The sequence below is a fragment of the Corvus cornix genome, chromosome 3 (genome assembly GCF_000738735.6).
Source record: "Corvus cornix cornix isolate S_Up_H32 chromosome 3, ASM73873v5, whole genome shotgun sequence".
NCBI classification, from domain to species: Eukaryota; Metazoa; Chordata; class Aves; order Passeriformes; family Corvidae; genus Corvus; species Corvus cornix.
Genome location: NC_047056.1, coordinates 94,788,767 through 94,816,371, shown reverse-complemented (window position 1 = coordinate 94,816,371; position 27,605 = coordinate 94,788,767). Strand labels below are relative to the sequence as shown.

General features: G+C 42.5%; 2 protein-coding genes across 13 annotated transcripts in view; one reads left to right on the top strand and one right to left on the bottom strand.

The window, feature by feature from the left end:
* The window catches only part of ERICH1 (glutamate rich 1), a 96,977-nt gene extending 74,988 nt beyond the window's left edge, over positions 1–21,989 (bottom strand). For all 7 annotated transcript variants that reach the window (XM_039568384.1, XM_039568386.1, XM_039568385.1 and 4 more), the window contains exons 1-2: positions 21,925–21,989; positions 6,570–6,764 (exon numbers count right to left, since the gene is read on the bottom strand). In XM_039568384.1, the coding sequence (XP_039424318.1) occupies positions 6,570–6,764; positions 21,925–21,946 (217 nt within the window). In that variant the 5' untranslated portion in view covers positions 21,947–21,989. The remainder of the gene's footprint in view (positions 1–6,569; positions 6,765–21,924) is intronic.
* Positions 21,990–22,249: 260 nt separating this feature from the next.
* Positions 22,250–27,605, top strand: part of DLGAP2 (DLG associated protein 2) — a 459,270-nt gene continuing 453,914 nt past the window's right edge. For all 6 annotated transcript variants that reach the window (XM_039568661.1, XM_039568657.1, XM_039568656.1 and 3 more), the window contains exon 1: positions 22,250–22,387. In XM_039568661.1, coding sequence (XP_039424595.1) covers positions 22,370–22,387 — 18 coding nt within the window. In that variant the 5' untranslated portion in view covers positions 22,250–22,369. The remainder of the gene's footprint in view (positions 22,388–27,605) is intronic.

The window sequence follows — 27,605 nt, the reverse complement described above, 5'->3', positions numbered from 1 at the left end:
CTCATAGAGGATAACAATGTTGGGATATGTCACATTTGGTAAGACACTCACATTTCTATTTAATGAATAAGGAGTAAATTGCATTTTGTCCATTTATATAGCATGGATTCCAGCTTTTTTAGAATATTAAAACCTATTAGTAGCAACAGCTTAGTAACATTCCTCATTATTTCTTACTTAAATAAATGAAGGAGAAGAAAATATAAACTGTCTCCACAAGATCCAAAACTCTGGCTAGGCTCTCTGCATTTCAAATTCCTTTTTTCAGAATTAGGGAAAAGCAAAAATCAAAAGTGGCAGAGCACACTTTATACTGACAAACTGAACACTATATATTTCACTTGAACATAGTTATCCTTCTTCGGCGACTCTAAAATTTTTATTTTTATAAAGAAGATGCTAAATACTGATCAGTAAATCCCAAGCCTTATAAAAAGTAGCTATAATTCTGACCAAGAAAAGGTCAGAGACTAAGGAGGCCATTTCCTCTTACTAGGAAAGGCTAAGGGAGCTGGGCCTGTTCAGCCTCAAGAAGAGATGACTGAGAGGGGACCTCATCAATGTCTGTCAGTATCTAAAACATGGGGTGTCAAGAGAACATTCCCAGGCTCTTCTTGCTGGTGCCAAGCAGTAGGACAAGAGGCAATGGGCAGAAACTGATGCACAGGAAGTTCGACCTGAAGGTGAGGAAGAACTTCTTTACTGTGGGGGGTTCTGAGCACTGGAACAGATTGCTCAGAGAAGTTGTGAAATCCTGTGCAATGCGCTCTAGGATGACCCTGCTTGAGCAGGGAGGTTGGACCAGATGACCCACTGTGGTCCCTTCCAACCTGGCCCATTCTGTGACTCTGTGAAAAAACCAATTCTACAATTAGTAAATCTCTAGTTAGAAGCATGCATGTCTCTTCTGAATATATACTATAAAGCTATTAAAAATAATTAATGAGGTTTTAAAATATCAACAAAAAGTAAATAAATCACAGAACTGCAGACCTCATGAGAAACATCTCTCATTATATTAATCCTTGTTGCAAGTAGATCTGGCCCTAACAAAGGTCAAAACCAAACAAAACCAATCCTCTGGACAAATCCAAGTGAGCAATTTGTATTTTGAAATGCTCAGTCTTTTGCCAGATACTTTACTTTTTGTGGTACAGCAAGTTTTAAAGCATTTTTAATAGAGCATTTGGAAGCATATTCACAAAATATGCTTAGTTTAGGGAAAGTGTTCTCTTATTTTAGGAGCTTTCAACTTTCCATTTGTTCTCTTTTAATGCTTTGCCTGCCATGAGATTCAGGTTCATTACATGTGTGTAACATTTAAGTGGTTTAAAGCAATAAAGATGGTAATCTAGACCCTCTTTAACTTTATGCTGAAGTAAGAAAAAAATCTTTTATTGCATCTTTTGAAATTAAGAACTACAGGTCTTACAATGGATGAATCAAGTTCCTCAAGGGAAGAAGTGTTTAGAAAGTCTTATCGAATTGTCCTGGGGGATAGGAATCCCTACTTTGGTTACATTCATTTTATCACTGAGTATTTTGGTACAAAGGGAGAAAAAAAGCCTGATTTACGACAACTATAATCCAAAGAGAAGGTATATCTTACTATCTATGCCCTAGGATGGAGATTCTGAGCACAGGCAAGTGCTTTGTTTTGGTTTGGGTTTATCATTTGTTTTTTGTTTTTTTTTTTTTTTTTTTTGTGTAGGTTTTTTTGTGTGGGTTTTTTTTTGTTGTTGCTGTTTTGTTTGTTTTTAAAAAATTAAAAATTTCTCTTTTTAAGTAAAAAAGATATGACTACTCTCCTTCTTTGGGGCCCAGAAGAAGCATGACACCTCCACATGTTTTCTCCATCCCTAACAGAAGTACCACCTTGCTGTTGCCTATTCCGAACTTCCCTTCCCCCTCCCCAAGACAAGGCAGGACTTGCCTCTGCCATGTGCTCTGAACCCCTTTGTTCCAAGCACAGGCAAAACCAAATGTAACTCAGACTCTTTAGCAGTGTCTGATTGGCCAGTCACCCCGGGTCTGCCCCCAGTCCTCCCCTTTCCCCTTCTCCGAATAAAAGAAAGGGCCCGAGAGGGGGCCTGCCCTCTTTTGGCTTTGCAAATCTTTCTGTGAACATCTGTGTGCTTCTGTTTCTGTCTGAAAGCTTCTAATTGCGGGAATTAGACAAGCTGAAGACTTATTTCTCCCTCTTTGCTTCTACTGGTGCTTTCAGTTTTGCAGCTACTATTTGCTGCTTTTAGAGCTACTGAAATGCTGGATTGCCCGTGCTACCTCTCTAGGCTGCCCGAGGCTTTCTAAGGCATTGAACTATGAGCCTAGGCGGTAAAAAGCTGTAAGTATGTCCACACCACCTTCTGGAAGAAAACGCAAATACCATTCAGAAGGCCTTTCTATAGTCACAAAGGACAGTGTCTCTCAGAATTTGCCTTCCATCTCCAGTTATTCTGGGTCTTATTGTGAGCTTTGGTTCCAGAACCATGTGAGGAGCTTTATAGGATAACCCTTTCTGATACTAAATTATTAATTATCCAAAATTAAATGAGAACCCATCATTAACATAGGCCCTGATGTTTCATCTTCTTAAGCATCTCAACCTCAACCTGGTCTCAAAAAAAGGAATGTAAACACAAATATTTACAGGATATAAAAGCATGGTCTTAAAAGCCTGCATCCGGAAGGACAATAGAGACATGTCCATAAAATTTAAAGGCAATGCTGCAAACTGCATTCCAATAAAGATCAGAATCTCACAGGGGGAAGGTGGTGGTGGTGGTTGAGCTCAGACAAATTGGTAACGGTATTTTCACAATCTGAGAATAACTGTAAAAGGCAAATAGGACATTGTGATGAGTTTGATAGTAAAATCTGTTATTTAATGCTAGAAAATACTAAGATTAAATGTTGGGGTTTTAGGAGCTCTCCTGTTTATTTTTTTTTCTGTTAAAGGAATTTTCCCCATATGTGTTGCTAAGGGGACAAATTGCTCGGTACTTAAGAAAAACAGAAGAGCTACCCACTGAGAGTGGAGTGCATCTGGCTACTCTTTTGTTTCACCTGGGTGGTGGACAGTCAGTCCCCGACGTTTGGACAGAGAGAGGGGCTGCTCTCTTCGGCTGTTCTTCCTTCTGCCGGAGAAACCCCGGGATCCCAAGCCCACCTTCCCTGCCCCGCTGGGAGCTGAGCCGTGGCCACCCTGCCCCCGCCGTTGCTTTGAGCCTTCACTACATTGTAGCCGTGCTCGCCCTGCCTCTCCAGACCTCCGGGGGGTTCCCCACTTGGATACATCTTGTCTGCCACCCGGGATTTGTGCTCATCCCTGCCATCCAGCCTGCCGTTCCAGCCTGCTGTTCCCGAGAGTCCGGCCGGACACCGGGATCGGCTGCCCAGGGTTTGTGAAGCCTTTGTTCCATCCCTTCCCCGGGATCCAGGCCGCCAGTGCCACGTGCTCCCCGAGCTCGCTCCGGAGCGCCCCTGCAGCCGCGGGGAACCATCGCACCTGCCCTGCTCACCGGGAGCCGCCAGCGCCCTGCCGGCTGCGAGCGGAACTGCACCCGAGGGGAAAGGGCCTGACAGCCGAGAAGGCTGGGACTGGGTTACTGGTTCTGTTTGTTGTTACCGCCATAGTTACTGTTGTTTGTTTGACTTGTTATACACATATAGATATATAATAGTAAAGAATTGTTATTCCTATTTCCCCTATCTTTGCCTAAAAGCCCCTTGATTTCAAATTTATAATAACTTGGAGGGAAGGGGAGTCGCATCTGCCATTCCAAGGGAGGCTCCTGCCTTCCTTAGCAGACACCTGTCTTTCAAACCAAAACACTAAGTCACCTTATTTTTAAAGTAGTCCTCGACTTTTTATTGACACTAGATCATTTTTACAAGTATTTTGTAGGACTGAAATAATCACTTTCAAAATAGGAAAGAGTTAATATCTACAAAAAAAATCCCTCACTTTCCATTGTTGCTTTCAATTACCTATCTTTGACTATTGCTACTTAAATCATCAGCTACCTTGCAGTTATGCCCATAATCTTTGGTCTGTAAGTAAGAAGTAACTTAAAACAGTTTATGATCAAAAAATTCAATCAACGCTTTTATGTTTTTCCTTCACCAAGGTCACAGAGTTTTTAGCTCAAACCTTCTAGCCTATCTCTAAATGTGTACTTTCAGTGTCCAATGCTATAAAATCACCACACGTAAATGCAAGAGATCCTTAAATTGAAATAAAATCATAGCCAGAAAAGAATGGTTGTCTGTTGGTTTCCCAGATGGGTAACTAACTGATTTATCTTTTTTCCTATGAGTTTATCACTTCAAGGCTTTTTTTTTTTTTAAGTACTTATATGTTGAACTTGAATCAAGGCCGAACCCCTTCTGTACTACTGTGGCATTTGCATGCCTCCAACAGAAAACAAACTCAATTATAGTTTGCTGTTAATTTCAAAACAACCTTGTTGCTCTGCTGTGAAAATCCTAAATATAAACCTGTTCTTTTTACTCCATGTTTCCTATCCCATAAGCTATATTTCCCCTGTATTAGGATTCTGAATAAAAAGCTGTTCTTTCATTACCTTGAAGAACACTGCATTAGGAATCAGGTATAAACAAATCAGAGAAGTTATAAATCACAACGTCATGTAAATTCTCCCTCTCACCTCCCATTTCAGTGGGAGTTTTGCCAGGCCCTAATTTATAAGGAATGGTATAGATTCACTACAAATGAAGACAGTTTTAGCTTAAGAAATTACTCCACAGTTGTGCATATTCAGCACACCTTTATCATAGAGCAAATAAATAGCCTATTTTGAAAGGACAATTAGTTCCCAATACTATCACATATCATTGTATAGAATAAGTTTACTGGTTTATCAACCTTTTGAAAATATGCCTTTCATTACTGACTACACAAAAGAAGTACGAGAAGTACTAATCTAGAAAACCAAATTGAGTATAAAACATATAGAACTACAGAAGTTGAAATTTCCAAGCAATCTTCTATTACAGTAATGGTGTGCTGGTTTTGGCTGGGGTAGAGTTAATTTTCTTCCCAGTGGCTGGTATTGGGCTGTGTTCTGGATCTGTGCTGAACACAGGGTTGATAATATAAAGATGTTCTGGTTATTGCTGAGCAGGGCTTACACAGAGCCAGAGCCTTTTCTGATTTTTGTACTGCCACGCTGATGAGGAAGTTAGGGGTGAGTGGGAGGCTGGAAGGAGACACAGCTGGGACAGGTGACCCAAACTGACCAGAGGGATATTCCAGACCAATTGATGCACATACTGATTCACAGACTTGACATACTGGCTTGACCTCAGACCTGCCTTGTCACTATTAACTTTCCTGGTGTCACTGGACTGTTGGTTGAACCTGGTTACTGTTAACAGGCATGTTCTGCTCTTCTTTTTCAGGCACTGTGGGACTGCTTCCACAGTGATGACACAGCTCCTGTGCCTGCCTTGTCCCAGCTAGACTTCCCTCACCTTCCCTTTGCTGCTCTCCCAGACACATCTGAGCTCAGGCAGGCATCCTGCCACATTTGCTTAGCTTTCTGCATATCAAAATAAGCCATTCTTGTGCTTTGAGAGGTTATTCTTGAAAACCAGCTCTTCAGAGCTCCTTTGCAATTCAGACCAATCCTCTAATTAATCCTACGAAGCAGAACCCTGAACAGGACAAACACCTGTTAATATGTAGCACACAGTTCTAACCCTACTCATCATTCTGCTCACTTCTTTCTGGACTTTACTCTCCTGCCCCAGACCACATCCACTATCAATTCTTCCCTGTGGGAAAGTAAGAAGGAGCTGAGCATCTCCCCTGGAGAAATCTTTTTATACTCTTGGGAAACATACTTTTCTATTTCAAGTCAGTTTAACAACCTTCTAGTTATGGCAAAATTTGGTTTAGATGAATACAAAGCAATTTATACTCATTATATACTTGTGCACAGAGCTTTTCACCCACAAGTAATACCACAGCTACCTCATATTCCAGCTCCATCTTCTGGCATGCCATTCACACTCTACAACGTATTTGAAAAAAAAGGACTTTTACTTACCTGTTCAAATATTCATGTGCCATGTTCATTGCATAAACACACACAAAATAATGCTCTTTCGCAAGGGACTAACACAGTCTCTGAACTAATATTTGTCTTCTGTTGGATTTGCGCTTGCCATGGGGTTTCTGTTGCAACACAAGGGCAGGATCGTGTATTCCCACCAATCTTTGTGTGTATCTCTAACAGCTGAGCAGAGCTATACCAGTAGAAGTCATTTTATCACCATTTAACAGACATTATATCAAAGACAGTTAATAACTTACACTGAACTTTCATATTTGCTACTGCTAAATGCTGCACCCATGCATACACACCAAGACTATTTCTTGGATTTCATAGGACTTATGCACTGACCTCGAGTGTTTCAGGTATTAAGTACCTAGAATTCATCTGTTGGTATCAATAGATGAAAAAACTATATACGATACTGTTCTGAAATAAAGCAGCTATATTTAAAAGCATATTATCAGAAAAATGACAATGCAGTCTCACCTTGAAATGATTTGCAGGGTGTACTAGTTGATGTGCTAGCATCTGCTGATGAAATCTGAACATTATCCAAATTCTGTTCTTTAGATTTTGATCCAAGATTTTCAAGAATCACTGCCTCTTCTCTACTTGAAGTACAAACAAGAGAAGATGATGAAGTTTCACCATAGAGTCGTTTCAGTAATTTCGCCAAGAACACTGCAGGGTAAGAAAACTTTTTTTAACAGGAAGAAATGCAGTGTTTTAAAAATATTTTAAGACTTCAAAAACCCCAACAACTAATTGACACGAGACAGTTTCCTTCAAGTCCATGGAAGTCTGTTTTGAGTAATCCCTACCTCTTACAGGTGAAACTGAAAATGATATATTTAAGTTCAAAACTTGAGTCAGAAAAGCAGCTTTGAAACAACAGAATTCACTAGCAAGGTTACATTTAGGGCCTTCTGTTTGACTACATTTTGACAATAAATTAATAGAGTACATTTACAGACTAAACACACATTAATTTTTAAAACAAGTATCTTCCTATACAAGTGCTATAAGGCTGCTCAAAATGCAGGTCTCTTCTGGCACAGAGGCACCTCAACTGAATTACTCATTAAAATCAGTAAGCTACAATGATTTAATCACACAGAAAAACTAGAAGTAGACAGCAGCAGAAACACATGGTAACCAGTTATTTCTACAGAATTATCAGTATTCTTATACGCCTCTTCTTCTTATGGGCCATTTCTGACGACACTGACAATCTGCTAAAAGTTAGCCAAATGCAAGTATCATTTGATTAAAGAAATATATGCAAATAATCTACTCATTAACAAAACCATTATCTTTTATATATATATATATATATATATATAATGCATGTATATTTCAATCACTTAAAAAGACATTATACTAAAGTATAAAGTATTACTAAAAGTTTTCATCTATTGCAAAGCAACATCCCTAGTTTCATGAATTCTATGCGGTCAAGGAGATATTGTGGAATGTGGGGTGGGAAGAAAGAGATTTGGAGAAAAGCATTATCTAAACTGCAACTTCAAATTTAATATACATTCTGTGGACACTAAAGCAACTTGCTGCAGATTCATAATAAAATAATTCTGCCAAGAGAAAAGATATTGTTGTAAGAAGAATGCGTCCTACTGCAGCTTAGCAGAAAAACATTTTATCGTCACATAATTTGTCAATAAATTACTTCACAACTGAAAAAAATACCTTCATCCTTGAACCACCCGTCCTTGATAGACAAATTGTATCTCCAACATACCTTGGCAACTTTCTGATGTAAATGCCTAACTAGGTGGAAGAATGCTTTGTTATGGGCTACAACTACAGTTCCCAGATAGACAGACACAAACAAGGGACTGTGTGTTTTCTTTTCATAAGGTTCCCTAGTCTACAGCTAGAAAGACAAAAATCCACAATTACTCTCCTCAGCTAAAGAAAGTAGACAGAAATAACCAGTGTAATGAAACAAAGTTAACTGCCTTTTGCAGATCTCTGACTCTAAAGCAAGTTATCCAAGAGGTTTATCCTGAATCCTTTCCCCAAGTGCTTCTACTAACACTACAATATTTTAATAGACTCCAGTACAGCCATTACTAAATGTCATGGTTTAATGCCAATAGGCAGCCAAATCCCACCTAGCTGCTCGCTCACTTTCCTCCACATGAAATGGGGGAAAGAATCAGAAAGATAGAATTGAGACCATTCATGGGTTGAGGTAAAGACAGTTTAATACATAAAGCAAAAGTCACGCACACAAGCAAAGCAAGGAATTCATTCATCACTTCCCATGGACAGGCACTGTTCAGTCATCCCCAGCAAAACAGGGCTCCATCGCATACAATGTTGACTTGGGAAGACAAACGTCCCCCCCTTCCTCCTTCTTCTCCCAGCTCTATATGCTGAGTATGACACCATATGGTGTGGGATATCCCTTGGGTCAGCTGGGGTGAGCTGCCCCAGCTGTGTCCCCTCCCAATTCCTTGTGCACTCCCAGCTACCTCGCTGGTGGGGTGGGGTGGGGTGGGGTGGGGTGAGGAGCAGAAAAGACCTTGACTCCATGTAAGCACTGCTCAACAATAACAAAAACATCCCTGAGTCATCAACACTATTTTCACTATTTACAAATACAGAAGACACATCACCACAGGAGCTGTTAGGAAGAAAATTAACTCCAGCACATCCACAAGCAGTACACAGATTAGCATTCAAGCACTTGTACTGAGGGAACTGTTCTTCCAAAGCAAATTATCATTGACGCACTGATGAATCTAGGTATGCAAATACATCTCCAAATCTGCAGAGAAAAGCAGCCTCCTCATAACTACAGTGGATTTTATGCTCCCCATCTTGAAATCTGATTTCCCTAGTCATCTCACTCCCCCCAATTACATCACCTTCTCATTTTTAAAATAGAGAGACTATACTCATACACACAATAGCATTACTTCAGAAAGCAAGACAAGACCTGCTGTGATACATTCATTCCTTCTAATTCCCATGAGGAGTCCTCCCCAACTTTAACACCTTTGCTTGAGAAAGCAACCTGATACAATGCCTGCCTTGGAGGGTATGAATACTGAAGAGGTTATTCTTTGATAAAAATCTCTTTTGCTCAGAAAGAAGTATCTAAATCACAAACAGTGATGGATTCACCAAAGCAACATCCACTTAGCCGGAGTTTTCAGCAGACACTGGAAGAAGCAGCAAGGTGTGGAGTGAGGGAGTTCTTTACCCCCTACAAAGTTTTCACATCTGTGTCAGAGTATCTCAGCACTGCCACAAGTCATCTCTTAAGATAACGAGTAATTTCCAATAACCATAACAAAATGGAATAGAGCAGCATCAACACTTAGACATTACAAGGTCCTTATTTGAAACCTGAATGTATTTCAAGCCTTCTCAAGACAGCAGGAAGCAATGAATCCCAGCAGTACACCTTCCTCAGGTGAATGGAGAATCACAAAATCAGCTGAGTTGGAAGGGACCCACAAGGATCATCAAGTCCAACTCCTGTCCCAGCACAGGACCATCTCCAAGAGTCACACCATGTGCCTGAGAGCATTGTCCAAATTCTTCTTGAGCTCTGTCAGACTTGGTGCTGTGACCACTTCCCTGGGGACCCTGTTCCAGTGCCCAACCACCCTCTGGGTGAAAAACCTTTTCCTGATGTCCAGCCTAAACATCCCCTGACACAACTTCAGGCCATTCCCTCAGGTCCTGTCACTGGTCACTGCAGAGAAGAGATCAGTGTCTGCCCCTCCTCCTCCCCTCATGAGGAAGTTGTTACTGCAATGAGGTCTCCCCTCAGTCTCCTCCAGGCTGAACTGATCAAGTGACCTCAGCCACTCCTCACACGGCTTCCCCTCAAGGCCCTTCACCATCTTCGTAGGTCTCTTTTGGATGCTCTCTAATAGTTTATCATCTTTCTTATAGTGTGGTGTCCAAACCTGCCCCCCAGGACTCAAGGTGAGACCACCCCAGTGCAGAGCAGAGGGGACAATTCCCTCCTTTGCCCAGCTGGAGATGCTGTGCCTGATGCCCTCCAGGACAGAGTTGGCCCTTCTGGCTCCACAGCACTGCTTTCCAGCATCTCATTCCCCTGTCTGTCCACACAGCCAGGGCTGGCCCATGCCAGGTGCAGAATCCAGCACTTGTTGAACTTCCTGTGGTCAGTGATTGCCCAGCCCTCTAATCTGTTGAGGTCTCTCTGCAGGGCCCCCCTGCCCTAGTGGGAGTCAACAGCTCCTCCCAGTTCTGTATTGTCTGCAAATTTGCTTAGTATCCCGAGAATCTCTACAGAGTGTTGAAAAAACTGATTGACTTAGTTTGAACTATTTGGGATCCTAAGTATATCCTAGTCTGAATAAAAAGAAAATAAAAATCTGCCTGCAGCCCAAAACCATTTGAACAAAGTGGTCCTGTGTATCAGTGAACAACGAAATTAGGCTCTGAGGAATACCCATTCTGCCATCCTCAGCACCTTTACAGGCTCCAAAGCAGCACTCTGCTTTGCAGTTAAGAGTCTCAGAACTGAGCTACCAAACATTCTTCAGATGACAAAGGAAGCTCTTTCCACAGGGTTTTATCGCTGCAATTACTTGGAAAAAAGGTATCATGTGATATCCATAAGCATTGGCTCAACCACAGGAGGTTGGTCTTGCCTGATGCTATGAAGCAGTTCTTGCCTATTCAAAACCTCTCCTTAACCTGATGTTCCTGGTACTATTCAGCATCAGAGATCAGTCCATTTGGTAAGAACTGCTCAGACCCTTAAAAATAACTACCTCTTAACAGAAAATTAGCAATAAAGGAAATTCAAACAAAAATATCTACTACCAGAATTGTATCTTACCTATCAGAATTTCAAAATGGAGTAAGACCACAGCCCTATATAGCACAGTCAAGTTAATAACCATATGGTTATTTCTTGACAATGTTTTCCAGTCAGCATAACTGATGAAGGAACTGTACAGGTTCATGTGGTCCTTTGATTCTGATTGAGCTTTTAATTTAATTTTAAAAGCAAAAAAAAAACCAAAACAAAACACCTTTCAGCTGAAAACATGCAGCACTGTTAAAATATTCCTACTGTGTGATGAGCTGAAGAAACACCATAACACATCTCTTCAGTAATTCCTCAGTGACAAAAAGAAGCCAGTACTTTCAGACATGACAACAAGCTGCAATAGGTACTGAACTACTTCCATGGCTAATTCTTGACAACTCATGTCTGGAAATAGTGAAGTACAAATATATCAGAAAACTGAAAAAGTACCAGGTCTCTAGAGTTTGACATCACATAAAGAAAGCAAAGTGTAACTCCAAGAAATATAATGCAGAACACATGCTGGCTATTGAAACAAATTGTGAATATCCATGATCTCTCTTCTACTACTAATTTTGCAAGAAGAGTAAGGAGCCTCCTTCAAATAAATGCATTTTTGGCACCTATGTATTAAATCGACACCTTGACTGAGTTCATATTATGTACATAAGCAGACTATCCACAAACAAACGCTGAAATAGCACTGCAGATTTACAAACATTCTGGGGTTGGCAACATGACTTAGCATGACTTAAAACTCAGTTAGGACTACAGACTGTAACAAAAGCATGCTGAATAACTAAACAAATTAAGTTCTGAACAACATCAGAAACATTCCTGTCCAGCGACAGCTTCCTCAAAAACGTTTCTGTGGAGAATGCTTGCCACATACTTTTGGCTACCTGCCATACATACTGTAAGTACCCCCACCACATTTCTCATTTGGTTGCCTCCTGCCTACTTAAGCCGAAGTTGGGCAGCAAGAACAAAGTAAAGCGGCATCAGGAGCACTGAACTCTGTGAAGCGTGCAAGTTGTCCTACTTGGTCTCTTTGTCTTTCCTACAAACAGAAGCTTTCCAAAAAGGGAAGAATCAGGAACTGCTTCTAAAACCGTCCCATGTGCAAGATGTGCTAATATGCTATTTCCGCTAAAACAGAAGAAAAGACAGTACAGCAGAATAGAAAAGGACGGAAAAAGCTGACAAAATTATAATCCTCATGCAGAACATATGGACAAAGCTTCATTAAAATGTTCAGTTCATCTCTGTTACTGCAGAATTACTCTCCAATACTCAAACGGATTTAAATCCTTGAAGTTTCTTTCATCATGCAAGTACCACATCTCCTATGAGGGTCACAACAGGACAGCTACTTCTTAACACGGTCATAAAAATCACAGAACTGTTAAGGCTGGAAGGGACCTGCAGACATCACCTAGTCTAATCCCAAAGCTCAGAGCAGGATCAACTAGAGCAAACTGCATAGAGCCTTGCCTAGTTGGGTATAACAATCCCATTGCCTGGATCATCTCCTCTTCCCGAATCAGGGCTGGACACTCTTGACCAGAGATCCTCAAGGGAACCACCTGAAAAAGAGTGACTCTTGAAAAAGAGGTGACTGTTTATCAGTACCCAGAGCAACACAGTATAAAAGCATTTTAAAAGACTGCTACAGACAGAAAATGTTAGCAAGACTGCTATTCTTACCAGCTAGCAGGTGGAAGATGGATGGTAACTTCAGGCTAGGAGCTGTTCATTCCTTTAAACCATTCCCCACAAAGCTTACTTGTCCTTTAACCATAGAGGATAGGTTCATAGAATCCAGAAGACTGGAACTTTCTGAAGGAGTTGCTTAGCTGGCCAAACTGATGAACAAAGGTCTTTGTTCTGTGTTTATTTGGCCTAACAAAGTGATTCTTGGGCCATGGCTCTGCAAGCTTCACAAAGGCATTTAGTTTGTATTTCAGCCACCGGGGCAAAATTCAGTGTGAAGTTATGATGCCTAATGGCATGCAAGGCATCCTGTTTTGCCTGCAGATTAGACACTGCTCCAGAGACCTCGTGTACACAAGACACCAATTCTGCCAATGAGCCTCTGGGTGCCCACGATGTACTCAGTAGAGACAATGGTGCACTCAGTACAGGCCCCTGTAACACTAAATGGAAATCAATACACAGAACCTCCAAGGGTAATTAAATTTATGAACCTTGGCCTAAACTTCCCAATACGAGAAAAAGCCACACACACACACATACTCTGACCTCAAAGAACAAAACCTCCAATCATCAAGATCCCACAGCCAAAACGGCACAACCAAAACAAAGAGGAATCAGCTGAAGGCTCAAAGACCTCAAACCATTGCTAGAAATGGCAGAGACCACAGGATTGATTTAGGTCAAGACAGCTTGTGTATGTCCACAAGCAGAAAACACATTCTAGTCCTGAGGGAAATGAATAGCTATTTAATCACTAACTTCAAAATCCCCTGAGTAGGGATCACCTAGCTGCAGAGAAGATTCCCAGATTTGGATACCAGTTCAGCAACTACCAACCGATTAAAATCAAGGGAGAAAGAGAGTAATTAACCACTACAAAACATTCCATGGCACCTGAACAGCGTATCATTTTCCCACTCCCCCTCATTTTTACCAAAAACATTCAAGCTACATAGGGATATGAGGAAAAGAACGATGCAATGACATATAGTTACACACTGTATAGCCTGACAGTTCAGATCACCTAAAAGGTGTATCTAACATCTAAGATGGGATGCTCTTGTTCAAGTCAGGAGAAAGAAATAGAAAAAGTGATTTTCTTGCTATCAGCAAGGTCAGTTTTGTCAAGAGTGACGTATTTCCATTTCGCCAGGGCTAGCACATGCAAATCAAAGCAAAGCACTGAAGCAGTGTCATGGGAATAACAGAACTGATCTTTTCAACTGGGGGAAAAAATAGTGAAATATGTGGAATCCTAGCTGTGATTAAAGTACAGTTTTATGTACACAAGAATGGGTACAGTATTTTGCTTTGTGTTCCTAGTCTGCAAGCAGTCCTCATCCTGCAGGCGAAGCTATGGTAACAGGCTCTTACAACAGTAGCTAAAGGACAAAATAAGGATAAAAGCAAGGACTGCAAGATCTGCAGCAGAAAATTCAGGCTGAAGCAGACTGTCTCTTGAAAGAGGCCCTTGTAGACAAACACAGAAGCTAACAGCTTACAAGATTTTGTGTTTAGTCAAAGAGAAGCCATTCTGCAGATCATCAACTACATCTTCAGTCTTCATACTTCAGACTAAATGGCATCTATCTACGAATTTATATTCCTCGCTTCAAACAGCACTGCTATTCTGTGACATCCTTTCTTGAGCAAGACACCAAGTAATTTTTCAGCTTCAGATTTCAGCGTAGAATTCACTTGCATCTTAAAGGTAGAAACCACACTACTCCATCTTGTCTGAATGACTGGGAGAAGTAATTTTACACACCTATGTACACTGAGCCCAAAAACTTGTATCTCAATACTTTTAATATACTTCAAAAGACTGTAGAGGAACTCCATAGTTCATATTAGGTTTTTTTCCACTGCCTAATCGCTTTTGGCATGACACCCATGCACAGACCACGTTTGCTATTCAGATTGAAAAACTTGACTGTTTTCGGCCTTGGGCCTTCTTCTTCCTCTCCTTACTATGTTAAGGAATCCTACATTATACAGGGATATGTTTCCTGTGCAGATCTCCCTACAGGTTAGAAACCTTGCTTCTGAAGTCTCTTTTGGTCTGGAAAGCAGTCTCTCGGCCTCATAATACCTTACTTTTAACTACCTGCCTTCATCAAGGATGCACTTTTTTTGAACAAAGGTTGTTCATCCCATTTCTCCCACAAGCTATTATCACCTGGGTCAGCAGATGTCAAGAAGGGTGAGTTGCTTGGTTGTTGTGAGGTTTTTTCAGCTTTTTTTTTGAACTACAAAACTTCAAAATTGAGACTTAGTAGAAACACCATGGTGAAATGCTGATATCACAAACTGATTATTTTTAACTTGACTAGCTCCTTGGACAATCTTTTAGTTCTGCAAGACTCAAAAAACTTTAGTGACATCTTAAAGTGAAAAATTTGTACAGTTCTTCACAGAATGTCTACACAAGGTGGGAGTGGTCCTCTTTCCAAGTTTTATAACTGGTCTCATTGACATTACACATAACAGATGCTTGTAACTGCTAAAGCTCTTATTACATATTTAATAGTGAAAAGAACCCACATGTACTATTTGGGAATGAAATAATGGAAGGATTTAGTTGTATTCAAGGTCACATGAATTCTGTGCTTGAACTGCTAGGTATTAGCTGTCTGCACCTCAGTATGGTTGTTAACCAAAATGTCACAGGGAGCTGCACAAGAAACACAGATGCTATCATTTTATATCTAGTGTGTAATATTAACTTCACAGTATCGAGGTTTGTCTCAAGACCACTGACATTATTCTCACTGAAACAGCATCTATTAGTCTTCAAAATCGCATTAGACACAAAAATCAGATGGTAATTGTCTTAATTTTACTCTTGTCTTATTCTTTATTAGAGAATCGAGAACCACAGTAGAAAAAACTCCAGTGATATGCTCTAAGGTAGTAGCTGATACAGTATATCTCAATTTATCTTTTTACCTAGCATTAATTTTTATAGCACATGGAAACCCACTTTGTTATCTAAAACTCAGTAGTGTAGAATTCTCCTGTCTGCGAGGCAACTTTTAAACAGCTGCGGCTTATTTAAGTATATGGCACATATCAGTATGATTAAAAGGTAGGAAAGGAAAAGAATATAGTGACTACGCACCCCATATCTATGTATTCACCTGAATTAAACAGTTATTACAAAGGGAGAGTGATTACAAAGAGAGATTGACCTGTGTGCCTCCAGACCAACGCTTCATAGTAACTGCAGATACAAAAGAATAACTTATTTCTAGAAAAAGCCAACATTTATTTTCTCTTCTTAGCTTAAAAGAAACTGATTCATCTAGACTAAGCACAGTCTCTGTCATATAGCAGTTTCAAATCAGCACGACTGGTGTTACATCTGTCAGCAAATTCTACATGACTGTGTAGTTCAATAAGAATCTGACTAATAGATCATGCCATCCTGTCTCAACAAAGGTTTTAGAGCTCTATCAGTAGGCCACCTTAATTGCAGCCACAAGCCGCTAGACATCTAATTAATTTGACATGACAAAGACGATAAGAAACTACACAACCACAATGAGACAATGAGAACACCAGGATTTTGTTCCACTGTTCCTAAGAACTCCGTCTGCCCTTTAGCAAAATGTGTATTGCTACTGCAGTCCTGGGAAAACAGAGCATCTTCACTATAGTTTCAATTTGTGCAGGCTATCCATCTTCCGTAAAACTTAAAAATGTGTTTCTCATACTGCACCATTACCTTGTTCTTACCTGGCACAATCAAACAGACCTCACTCAAAACATCTAAAGATGTCTTATACACCCTTACTAAAGCTCAACTTTGCTGACTATTATTATTATTACCAATAATCATAATTCTGGCCACTCGAGTTGAGCCAACTGTAAACAACAGTTGCAAAAGACTGCCATCAGTGCCCTGGGTAGCCAGGAGGGCCAACTCTGTCCTGGAGGGCATCAGGCACAGCATCTCCAGCTGGGCAAGGGAGGGAACTGTCCCCTCTGCTCTGCACTGGGGTGGCCACACCTTGAGTCCTGGGGGGCAGGTTTGGACACCACACTATAAGAAAGATGATAAACTATTAGAGAGCATCCAAAAGAGACCTACGAAGATGGTGAAGGGCCTTGAGGGGAAGCTGTGTGAGAAGTGGCTGAGGTCATTTGAGCTGTTCAGCCTGGAGGAGAGGAGACTGAGGGGAGACCTCATTGCAGTTACTTCTTCATGAGGGGAAGAGGACGGGCAGACACTGATCTCTTCTCTGCAGTGACCAGTGACAGGACCTGAGGGAATGGCCTGAAGTTGTGTCAGGGGAGGTTTAGGCTGGACATCAGGAAAAGGTTTTTCACCCAGAGGGTGGTTGGGCACTGGAACAGGGTCCCCAGGGAAGCGGTCACAGCACCAAGTCTGACAGAGCTCAAGAAGCGTTTGGACAATTTTTTCAGGCACTTGGTTTGACTCTTGGAGATGATCCTTGCAGGGCCAGGAACTGGACTCCAATGATTCTTGTGCTCCCTTCCAACTCAGTGTATTCTATAATTCTGAGACATTTTTCCTCTCTCTTCTGGACAGATTTGGGTGAGGAAAAGGGGAAGGCTGTGTGCTTATCACTGCTCACTGAGACCAATCTGCTACCAACACAGGTGTAAAGTTTCAGAAAGTTTAACTCTTACTTCAACCTAAATCTGGATGGAAAGAGCATATGGCTTAAAGTGAAGATCAAACTATGCCACACATGGGCTACAATTAAATGTTATTGTAACTGATAGTAGTAATATGGTAAATAGACATAAGAATAGCTGAAAACAGTAAAAAACCAAAAACCAAAACACAAAAAGCCTGAAAATTATTCAGAGTTATGATTACTGAACAGAAAAAAATTTGCAAATTTTAAAGAGAGAGTTTCATATGAGGAGAAGATGCAAGCTAAACTGAAGGTAAATATACCAGTACTTAAAAACTGAACCATGAAACTGGCAGGTGTAGTATCACTGAGCAGAGACAAAAGTCCAACAAGATCATGCATTAAGTGTTATTAAAAAGGAATCTTCATAAGCTCATATTATATAAAATATAACTGAATTCCTACAGAGCCTTCTTCAAAGAGTAAATATATCACCCTTTGCAGTGATTTCATTATTTGACTATAACACAATATCAAGCAACTTTTGCAAGCATCCCTACACATACATATAGTAGAAATCAATACGACACCAAACATCCCATCATGAAAAAGTTCTGGAGGTTCCAATGCAGCTGAACTTTTCTTTCTAGACACATATGGAGTTTTAATTTAGGTCATTAGGCAACCGATAGAAATCCAAGCTTCTTGAGGACAGTTTTCAATTTTTGAACTAAACACAACTGAAAACATAAGAAACAGCATATTGCCATAACAATCTGTGCTGGTTTCGGCTAGGACCGAGTTAATTTTCTTCATAGTAGCTGGTACGGGGCTGTGTTTGAATTTGTGATGAAAACAGGGTTGATAATACAGGGATGTTTTTGTTATTGCTGAGCAGTCTTAAGGCCCTTTCTGCTACTCACCCCACCAGTGAAGAAGGCTGGAAGTACACAAGGAACTGGGAGGGGACACAGCTGGGGCAGCTGACCCAAGGGATATCCCAAACCCTATGTTGACATGCTCAGCATATAAAGCTTGGGGAAAGAAGGAAGGGGGGAATGCTCAGAGTGATGGTGTCTGTCTTCCCAATTCACCGTTACATGTAACGGAGCGCTGCTTTTCTGGGGAAGGCTAAACACCTGCCAGCCCATGGGAAGTGGTGAATGAACTCCTTCTTTTGCTTTGCTTGTGTGGATTCTGGTTTACATATTAAACTGACTTTGTCTCAACTAAGTGAGTTTTCTCACTTTTACTTTTCCGGTTCTTTCCCCCATCCCAGTAACAGGTGAGTATGTGAGCAACTTTGCTCCGAGGTAACCCATAGATTCCAGAAATCTATTTTATAACGAGCAAAACTAGTGTTGAGTGAAGGGTGTTACATACTGATTGTTTAAAAAGGCAAAATAACTACAAACCAACACACCTTAATGGCACACACCACCACTTCCACCACATCTACTAAATAATACAGATTCATACACCTGCTCCTAAATATATCCTAGCATGTTTAAACAGTCCCACCTACCACTTGTGGACCATCCTATCTCAATGCAAAGTATGCAAGAATTGCTCCAACTTCCTAAGAATAAACCAACCCTACATCAACATGCTCCATCTCCCAAAAAAACCCCCAAGCCCCAAACAGCCACCCACACCAAACACAGAACCCTGAAGACCACATTATGTCAGGCTCTGTTCTCCGTGAGCATAAGCTCCTGTTGCAGACTTTCTAAATAGAAAGCCATCGGATGTACCATTTCTGCTTCTTTCATTACCTTGTTGGCCTTTCTCCTTGACTACATTTCTTATCCAGGCACAGCACCAAGATCAGCAACAAAAACTGGTTTTTCCCCTTCCATGAAAAGTTTCAATGGCAAAGTACACTTATTCTAGTGTAAGTTCTACATTTAATCACAAAAAGCTCAGCTATTTTGTAATTTAGCCAACTAAAATCCAAGTAAAATTTACATCTTGGTAAGCTGTAATAAATCTTTGGCCACATTGGGGGGGGGGGGAGCAAGATACCTCTCACAGAAGAAAAAAAAATAGTGTCAGGCATCAAACTCCATTTGAAATTAATATTTCCCTTACTGAGAAACATATATAATGAAAGAAAACACATCCACTTAAAAAAAAAGGTGTTCATCTTTTTTCCCAGTAAAATATCAAAGTATTTGCCAAAAAATTATGTTGAGTTTAAAAAACAAAACAAAACAAAAGACTCGAATAACCTCAAGATCTCTAACAATCAGTGCTTCTCTGAAACAATTAGAAAAAGGAAAGAAATGGTGTGCTTTTCTGTGAGAATTAAGACGCTTAATATCTGATATGCCCATTTAAAAAAACCCAACAAAACAACAAAACCCCAAAACTAAGGAACTGCAATCTCCTTTCAACCCCCATTATAATCCTGCCCAAAGTCAACAGGTTTCTCACAAAGAGATGAAAATAGCACTCCTTGAAGCAATATTCTGTATTTAAAACCATTTGTCACTGATGTCTATCAAGTGTCCACATTTGCTTTCCAGTTTAACCTCTCCAACAGGAAGTCTCCTATTGTCCCACTAGATTATCCCTTGTACAGCACAACTTTTCTATCACTCCTTACTAGCAATTATAGTCAATAATGTACACTACACCTACATCAATACCTTAACTCTACCCTTCAGCAGCTGGAACATCACTCTCTATGTAACCCTTTATGACAGTGTTATTTTGGGGTGGCACAAACTTTCAAGAATTATGACTAAAGCTTTCAAGGTGCAATTGTCAATGTTTAAAAGCAACAAGTTATGTTGTTATATGTTATATTATATGTTTTGTTATATGTTATATTATGTCCCAGACAGGATAAATACCTTGTTGATAATACACAGAATGACAGTGGTAGTACCTCTAGCCCTGTCACGAATCACTGACACATGAGCAAGTAAAAAACAAAAAGCCCCACAAAAAACCAGCACTTTCTCAACTACATCTGTCACACCCTTTCCTGGCAGAGCGAAGTGCATCTCACTTACCTGCTCTGCTGGCTTTTCACTATTTAGATTCTCTTCACTGACAATTAGACCCATGACCCACAAGCTGTTGACCACCCCATTTATTCTGTATTATGGCCCAGTTCCAGACAAAATAAAAAGCTTCATTGCTCACTTGTAACGCAGACAAAATTCTGTCTTCAGCATCTTCAACTTACTCTTATAAAAAAAGAGCAAAACTAGCCTTAAAGAGAAGCAGCCAAACCTTCTTTTTCAGCTCTTTTCTAGGACACCTGTCTTTTCAAAAATATATACAGTTTCACAACAGAAAGTCAAAAGTTTTCATATATGGTATGGGCTGCAGAGGCTGATCAGATGAGGTTCTAAACAGGGTGAGCACGTGACATCCTTGTATTCCTCACTGTATTTTCTTCCCAATCTTAAGACATTGGTCCTTAGAGTGGCTGAACAAAACATGAATTATTTCCAACTTTACACAGTAAAGTCAGACACTCAGCATGATCACCTTAGCTTTCTCTGACACACTATTGAAACAAATAGTTCTTTATCTGACCTTCAGTTTTAAACAATTTAAGAGCTTTAGAATTCAGGTCCCCCATTCTCAGCTCTAGAGCCATGCATTCATTCACAAGTACGTGAACTCACTTTTTCTATTCACTAACTTTCTTCCAGAAAGGATCAATTTGTAATTCACATCCCCAAAGCCTAGAAGCAAAACAGTTACTCCTTCTCCCTTTCTCACAACGAATTGGCATCTAAACCACAGAGAACACTACTGTGTATTTATACCTCCTTCAAACTATCTCTAGTTGCAGTCCGTCAGCAAATAGCTTAAACATTAACTCTTGCTGATCAGTCTCACTCTCAAAGTGTTACCCTCCCATGAAGTATTCCAGTTTCAGGATGCTGGAACTGTGTGAAAACGCAAAAGCCAGGCACAGGACGCACACTCAGCTCTCTCACAGCTCAGCCCTACTCGACACCACTCAAGAACGAGATATCACTTACAGAACACCTGTATTTTGACTATTGCGTTCTTCCTGTGCCGTGTCTTATAAAACGTTAAGATAAACGGAATTGACTGAACCTGTGCTTGGATAGCAGAAGGCTTTTATTATATTCTTCGTAAGCACAGGACCACAGTTATTTCAGAAGTGAGCTAACTCACTTTAGATAATCCAAAATAGACGGTCAGTAACAAGTAAGCTCGCATGTATGTGTATATTGAGGAAAAAACCATGTTATCTTAAAATACTTTGTGATTAGAGAAGTAATTTTCATTTACTCTCTCCCCACCCCCAGGCAGGACTACGCGGCAATAGGACCCGCCCCGTCACCCCCGAGCCACAGGGGCTGGACAGGAGGTCGGGACGGCTCAGCCCCGGCGGCTCCGCGGCCCCGCGCACCCAGAGCCCCGCCCATGCCACGGGCAGGCTCCCCCGAGGCCAATTGTGTCCACCCGCCTCCCTCGCTGCCGGGTTCGCCCAGCTTCTCACCGCCTTCCCCCGCGGGAAGGGCGCCGAGGAGCGGAATAAGCGAGTCCCGCAGCAGCGCGGCGCGCCCGGGCCGGAAAGCACCTCGGCAGCCGCACCCTGGGGCCATCACCGCCGCCCGCCGCCCGCCGACTCCCTCCGTCACCAGCCCCTGGAGCAGCACGGCGGGACCGACCACCCCCGCCCCTCACGACGCGGCCTCACCATTCCTCCTGCTGCCAGCCATGGCCCCGCACCCCTCCGAGCCGCCCCTCGCGGCCCCACGCCCGCTCTCCTTGCTGTTGGCCGCCGCGCCTGTCCGTCACCGCGCGGAGCGCCGCCATTGGCGGGGGCTGCGGCAGGGCGTGCCCGCGCCGCGGTTGGCCCCGCCCCCTCCGCCCCGCCGCGGCGGGCGCGGTGCCCGCGGGCTCCGGCAGGGGGCGTGCGGCGGCGCAGAGCCGGGGGGGCGCCTCTGCCGCGCGCGCGGGAGCGAGGGCGGGGTGCGCGCGGGGCGGGGGGAGCGGCGCGCGGCGGGCGGGCGGCGCGCGGCGGCTCCGGCGGGTGAGCGGCGCCGGGGGACGCTGGGCGCGCGCCCGCTGCTCCCGCTCCCGGCGTCTCCTCAATCCTGACCCGCCGCAGCCCGCACCCGCCGCGTTAATAATGCACTAGAATGTCAGCGCTGAAAAAGGTAGGGAGGGAGGGGAGGCAGAGGGAAGCGGCCGCCGTCGGGGCGGCTGGCGCGCCGGGCTGCTCGCGGGGCGCCTCCGCACAAGCAGCGGAGGGAACGGGCGGGTGCCGGTGCCGCGGGTCCGCGCGGGGACCGCACCGTCGGGGACGGGCGGCTGGGCAGCGGGGTGAGGGCGCGCCAGCCGCGCCGTCGGTTGTGGTGTCATCCCCCATCAGCGGTGCCGCCCGGCTCCGCGCTGGCCCCGGCGCGGTGTCGCCGTGGCGGGGGTCTCGCCTCGGTACAGCCCGGGCAGGACGGCTGCGCGGCGGGGTGCCCGGTGCCTGAGCGGGGCGGCCGCGGGCTGGCACCCTCCGTGTGGCCGGTCTAGCCGGAGGGAGCGGCGGGGCAGGGGATGCTGCGCGCGGAGCCGCAGTGCCGGGGCGATTTAAATTTTGGCAGCGCGTGATTCTGGGGCTGCCCCGCGAGGAAGGGCCGGGGATCCGAGGCTGACGGTGCAACGCTGCCTGCAGCGCTCCCCCCTTTCTTTTCCCGGCCACCGTGCCGCGCCGGGGAGGGTGCGAGTACGTCGGAGGGGCCGCGCTGCTCCCCCAGGCTTCTCCCAATCTCCCGGAGGGACGGCCCGGGGGCGGCAGCCCGGCAGCCGAGGAGGGGCGGGTGGCAGGTGCGTTCTGCGCGTCTGCCCCGCCGCGGGTGCGCAGGGCTCGGCGCGGCTGGAGAGTCCGCGGGCGCGCACCCGGAGCGCGGGAGTGAGCGCCGGGCGCATCTGCTGCGCTGCCCTCGGTCACCGGGGCGATCACGGGTGGCTCTCGCCGCGCAGAGGGCGGCGTTCGCGGGCGGGTTGGCTGAGCTCCTCCGTGGTCGTTTGAAACACCGTCTGCCGGAGAAATAAAATAATTACCCAGCGTCATAATGAGAGCGCAGCGCGCCCCAGCCCGCCTCGCCTCCCGGAGCGGAGCCGGCAAACCGCCCGGCGGCCGCCACCGTCGGGGCGGGCGGTCCCCGCCGGCCCGGCCCGGCCCGGTGCTGTGGGGCCGGTGCGGGTCGGTCCGGGGCAGGGGAGCGGGAAGTGCAGAAATGGGGCTTTCTTTTACGTCCCTGCTTTCTGTCGCCTTCGTAACCTAATTCCTGCTGCTGATGGTGTCCCAGTTCTAACAGCGGTGTTGGTGCCGTACAGCTTGGCGTTTAGCCATAAATCCATATATAAGCGCTTCGGCCTCAACTTCCCTCAAACTTAAAGGTTTCTAATTTACGCCGACAACCTATTGTTTGTTTCCAATTGCGCTTTGTTACGGCACATTCTTACACAGGCTTAATGTGCCTTCGGAGGGGGTGATACTTGAATCTCTTCCGAATTAAAGCCCTGAGAAGGGGACCAAGTGCTCCTGTCACCTTAGGTGGTGTGAGCCCAAGATCAAGGCTGTGAAACTCAAGTGCCCTTCTTAGCGCTGGAGTGTTTTGTAACTATTTCTGCTTCAGAGTAGCATCACAAGCGGAGCACTAACAAAATTTGAAACACTGGATAGCTCTAGCCTTTTAGGTAGTAGATGACTGTAGGCGGGCATCCTGCGAGGAGCAATGGTCACCTCAGTGTGACTGAGTGCAGATCCAAGTGCAGATGATGGAGAAATCTCCTGTGGGGTCTTAGTAACTGAGTGGGTTTTACAGTGGGATGTGTCAAGAGAGCATACTGATGGTACTGGACGTTTTAAAAAGTAGCTTGGGGGTAGAGCAGAGGATGGATGGTAATATTTTATAATGCAAATGTATTTAAAGTATCAGCCTTTCCCATCTCTGTTTAGTTGTATTTCCATCTTTGTGTTTTATCTGAGAAACAGGTAAAATAGGAAGAGTAGAAGTTTTATATTTCTGTGCTTTCAGCAATATAACAATATTTTAAAGTCATTTCCAGATGGTTTGCACAAAACACTTTCTTTCGGAACTGCAAGTTTTAATTTTACTGCGTGTAGCTATTTTTGCAGTGCTAAGCAGATCATATAATTTATGTTTGAAAGGTTCTTTTCCCCCCATTATTTTGTGTGCTTTTCAAAATGTGTGTTATGTGGTTAAAATGGACTCAGACAATATTTAGTAGTTTTATGAATTACAATGTTATGCATTGGAGGTTTAATTCTGAGTGCTCGAGGCAGACCCTGTGTGATCTGACATAATATTCCTAAGTTAAAGAATGCATTTATTATGCCGTTGTTCAGTAACACATGAACTAAAATCTAGGATTGTTGAATAAATTTGTTGATTTTATCTTAGATTTTTTTTAGCTTTTCATTTTAATACTATACAGTGCTATTTGCATTTAGTTAGTCATATATCTTGTTTGCACGGTATAGGGCATACCTCTGATAACTTTTTAGAATTTCTACTTCCTCTGAAATGAGTTTAAATTCCTGGTGCAAGTTGAAAGTACACTTAGAATGAATTCATAAATGCTTTAAACAAGCATTTAACAATCAGCAAACATAGACTGGTCTTGACACAGGTGTTGGGGAGAATATATTTTGTCTATGTAATGCAAAAAACCACAGTCAAATCCAAGACTTACTGAATCAATGGTAATCTCCATAATGACTTAATGGGATTGGGATTTCACATTTGTGTATGGCAAAATCCCACAAGTATTAATAGTGATATTGTTGGCAATGCCAAGCTGTTGAAACAAAAAGTTACGAAAGCAAGAATAAAAAATTTCAAAGTCCATTATGGCAAACTAAAAGTTATATTCTAAATGAATTCCAATATATGAAATAAGTTATTTCAATAGCAATTGTTACACGTGATAGAAATGTATCCTTGAATAGAGGGAGTCATACCTGATCCTGAGGAAAGCTTGGGTGTTCAGTTTCCACTGTGTCTGAACATCAAGCAGCATCCTGCCCAGAAGGTACCCTCGGCAAGCTCCCCTGAACATTGCCTGTCCTGGTCCACTTACCATGTCACAGTTATGAAAGGGTTTTTTGACAGCAGATGTTCTAAGAGGAAATATTTGTAGATGCAGTCTGGATGACTGAATTTCAGCTTGACTGTGAGCTTTGCCTGGCTAAATTGTGGACTTCAGAGTAATTATTGGGATGGTTTTTGTGTGCCTTAACAAGGATGGTAAATTGTTACTTTACACCTGCCTTTGGCAGGAACTTTTTTTCCCTGTTTGTAATTACACTGTCAAAGCAATTTCCTTGTGTAACTATGATAATCCTATGAGAAGTTTTAGTAATAAAAAGAACATAACCCCTCAAATAACCTGCTGGTTTTTTATGAGGTATACCATTGGGGGCCCTTTGAATCTGCATCAGTCAAACAAAAACAGCTGTTTTGGTTCTACTCCATGAACAAGATAAGTCTTATTTGCTGCTTCACTTAATCAGTACAGTGAATTTGTTTATATCTAACCATGCATGGTGAATGAGAGGACCACTAATGCAGAAAGTTAGTGTTAGCCCATCAGTTATGATTGTATTTAAGAGAGACTTTCAGTTCTTAGAAATGTATTACATGGGCTAAAATATCCCATTGAATTGAAAATGTTCTGTTTGCTAAAAGGGTAGTTTTGTTTGAATAGCTACAGGAAAAAAAATTATACACATATTAGTTCAGTTTGGCTTGCAAAAATTCATAGTCATCCACGAAACATATGGCTTTCTTACCTCTAGTAGAGAAATAGCTCTCAGCATGGCAGATACTGTATGTCAACAGCTATGAGCAAATATAAGTAGAAGTGGGCATGGATGAATCAGAATCTCTTTTAAAGTACTTGTTGGAGAACACAACTTCTCATATTTCAGTCCTTATATATCTCCATTATAGAACTATATTTCCCAGAACAGATTATAGTTCATCACAACTACTTTCTGTTGGAGAGGCCAAAATGATTCATTAAAGTAAAATAAGTACTCTTCCCATGATATTTATTTAGAAAATGTCAAGTAGCAGTTTATTCATTTAGTACACGCTCAGTTGTGATGAGAGGATGGAAATCACTGCAGTTAGATTTCTCAATCAGTGTTTCCACGCATGCATATATATTTAGTCTCACTTTGCTTTTATCTGTTTCTCACTGTACTCTCTTAAATACTTCTTTTGTGCATAGAATTTACTTATCTTCCATGCATTTTCATTCCATATTTGTCACATTTCTCTGTCCTTGCCAGTTTTGAAAATGAACAGCAAGTAACTTTCAATATGGCATTGGCCTTAAGCCCCCTAAATTTTTTTGTGGCTTTATAAGCATATATTCTTATGAAGTAAAAAGACTTTCTTTCTGCTTTTGATAGTAAATGTAGTATGCACCAGTAGTTACCAGAAATGCATGAGGTATACCATAGAAGAAGGCTTTTATCTCACAAGGGGAGTCAGTGTCTGTTATCTTCAGTAGATGCTGCAATCACTGTATGTAGATAAATTGACAGTAATGGAACATGTCAAAAATATGACCAAATGCATAAATCCAACAAGACAAAAATCAGTAATTTAGAGATTCAGATTGCACAAATATCAGAAAGAGCTAAAGTATGCACCAGAGCTTTCAGTCTATCTATAGCTCCTCATCTTGGGTCCTTCGTAGCTTCTCCTTCTCCACGCAAAATTCTTCCACCACTCTCAATTTGGCATTTTCCATCTTAAATACTCTCTTTAAAAGTAAATTGGTTACGTCAGAAGAAAGAAGAGCATCTCAGAGTTGTTAGATTGACCTGAGCTCTTTCTGAATACAAATGGTTGCTGCATTTCAAAGTTTATTCAAGAAAATGTAAAGGTTAAATCTTGATAATGACATAGAAAGCAGTTAGGAAAGCATAAAACTAAGACACAGATTTAGGGATAAATTGAACACCACTCTAGTATAGTGGTCAATTAAGATGTCTCTGATACGTATTTAATCTTGGAAGCTGAGAGGCTGCTTGAGTGGTGTTCAGCCTCTGGCGTGATGCCTTTCAGAGGAAACAACTGCTCTGCATTGTCCTGGAGAGGCAGCAGGTCAGTACTGAGAAAAAAAATTCAAAACTATTTTTATTATCTTTCTCCTTTAGTTTAGGTGATACTGTATTTTCAATAGTCCCTAAGGTGTGGCAAGAATGCAAATTAATTGTTTAAGCTTGTCTGGAATCTTAATTTCCCTTAGCATGCCAGTTTTTTTAAAAACATTGATTTCCTTAATGAAATTTATTTTTGTGCATTGGAGGTCAACTGAATTAGTTTCCTGTGATTCTCT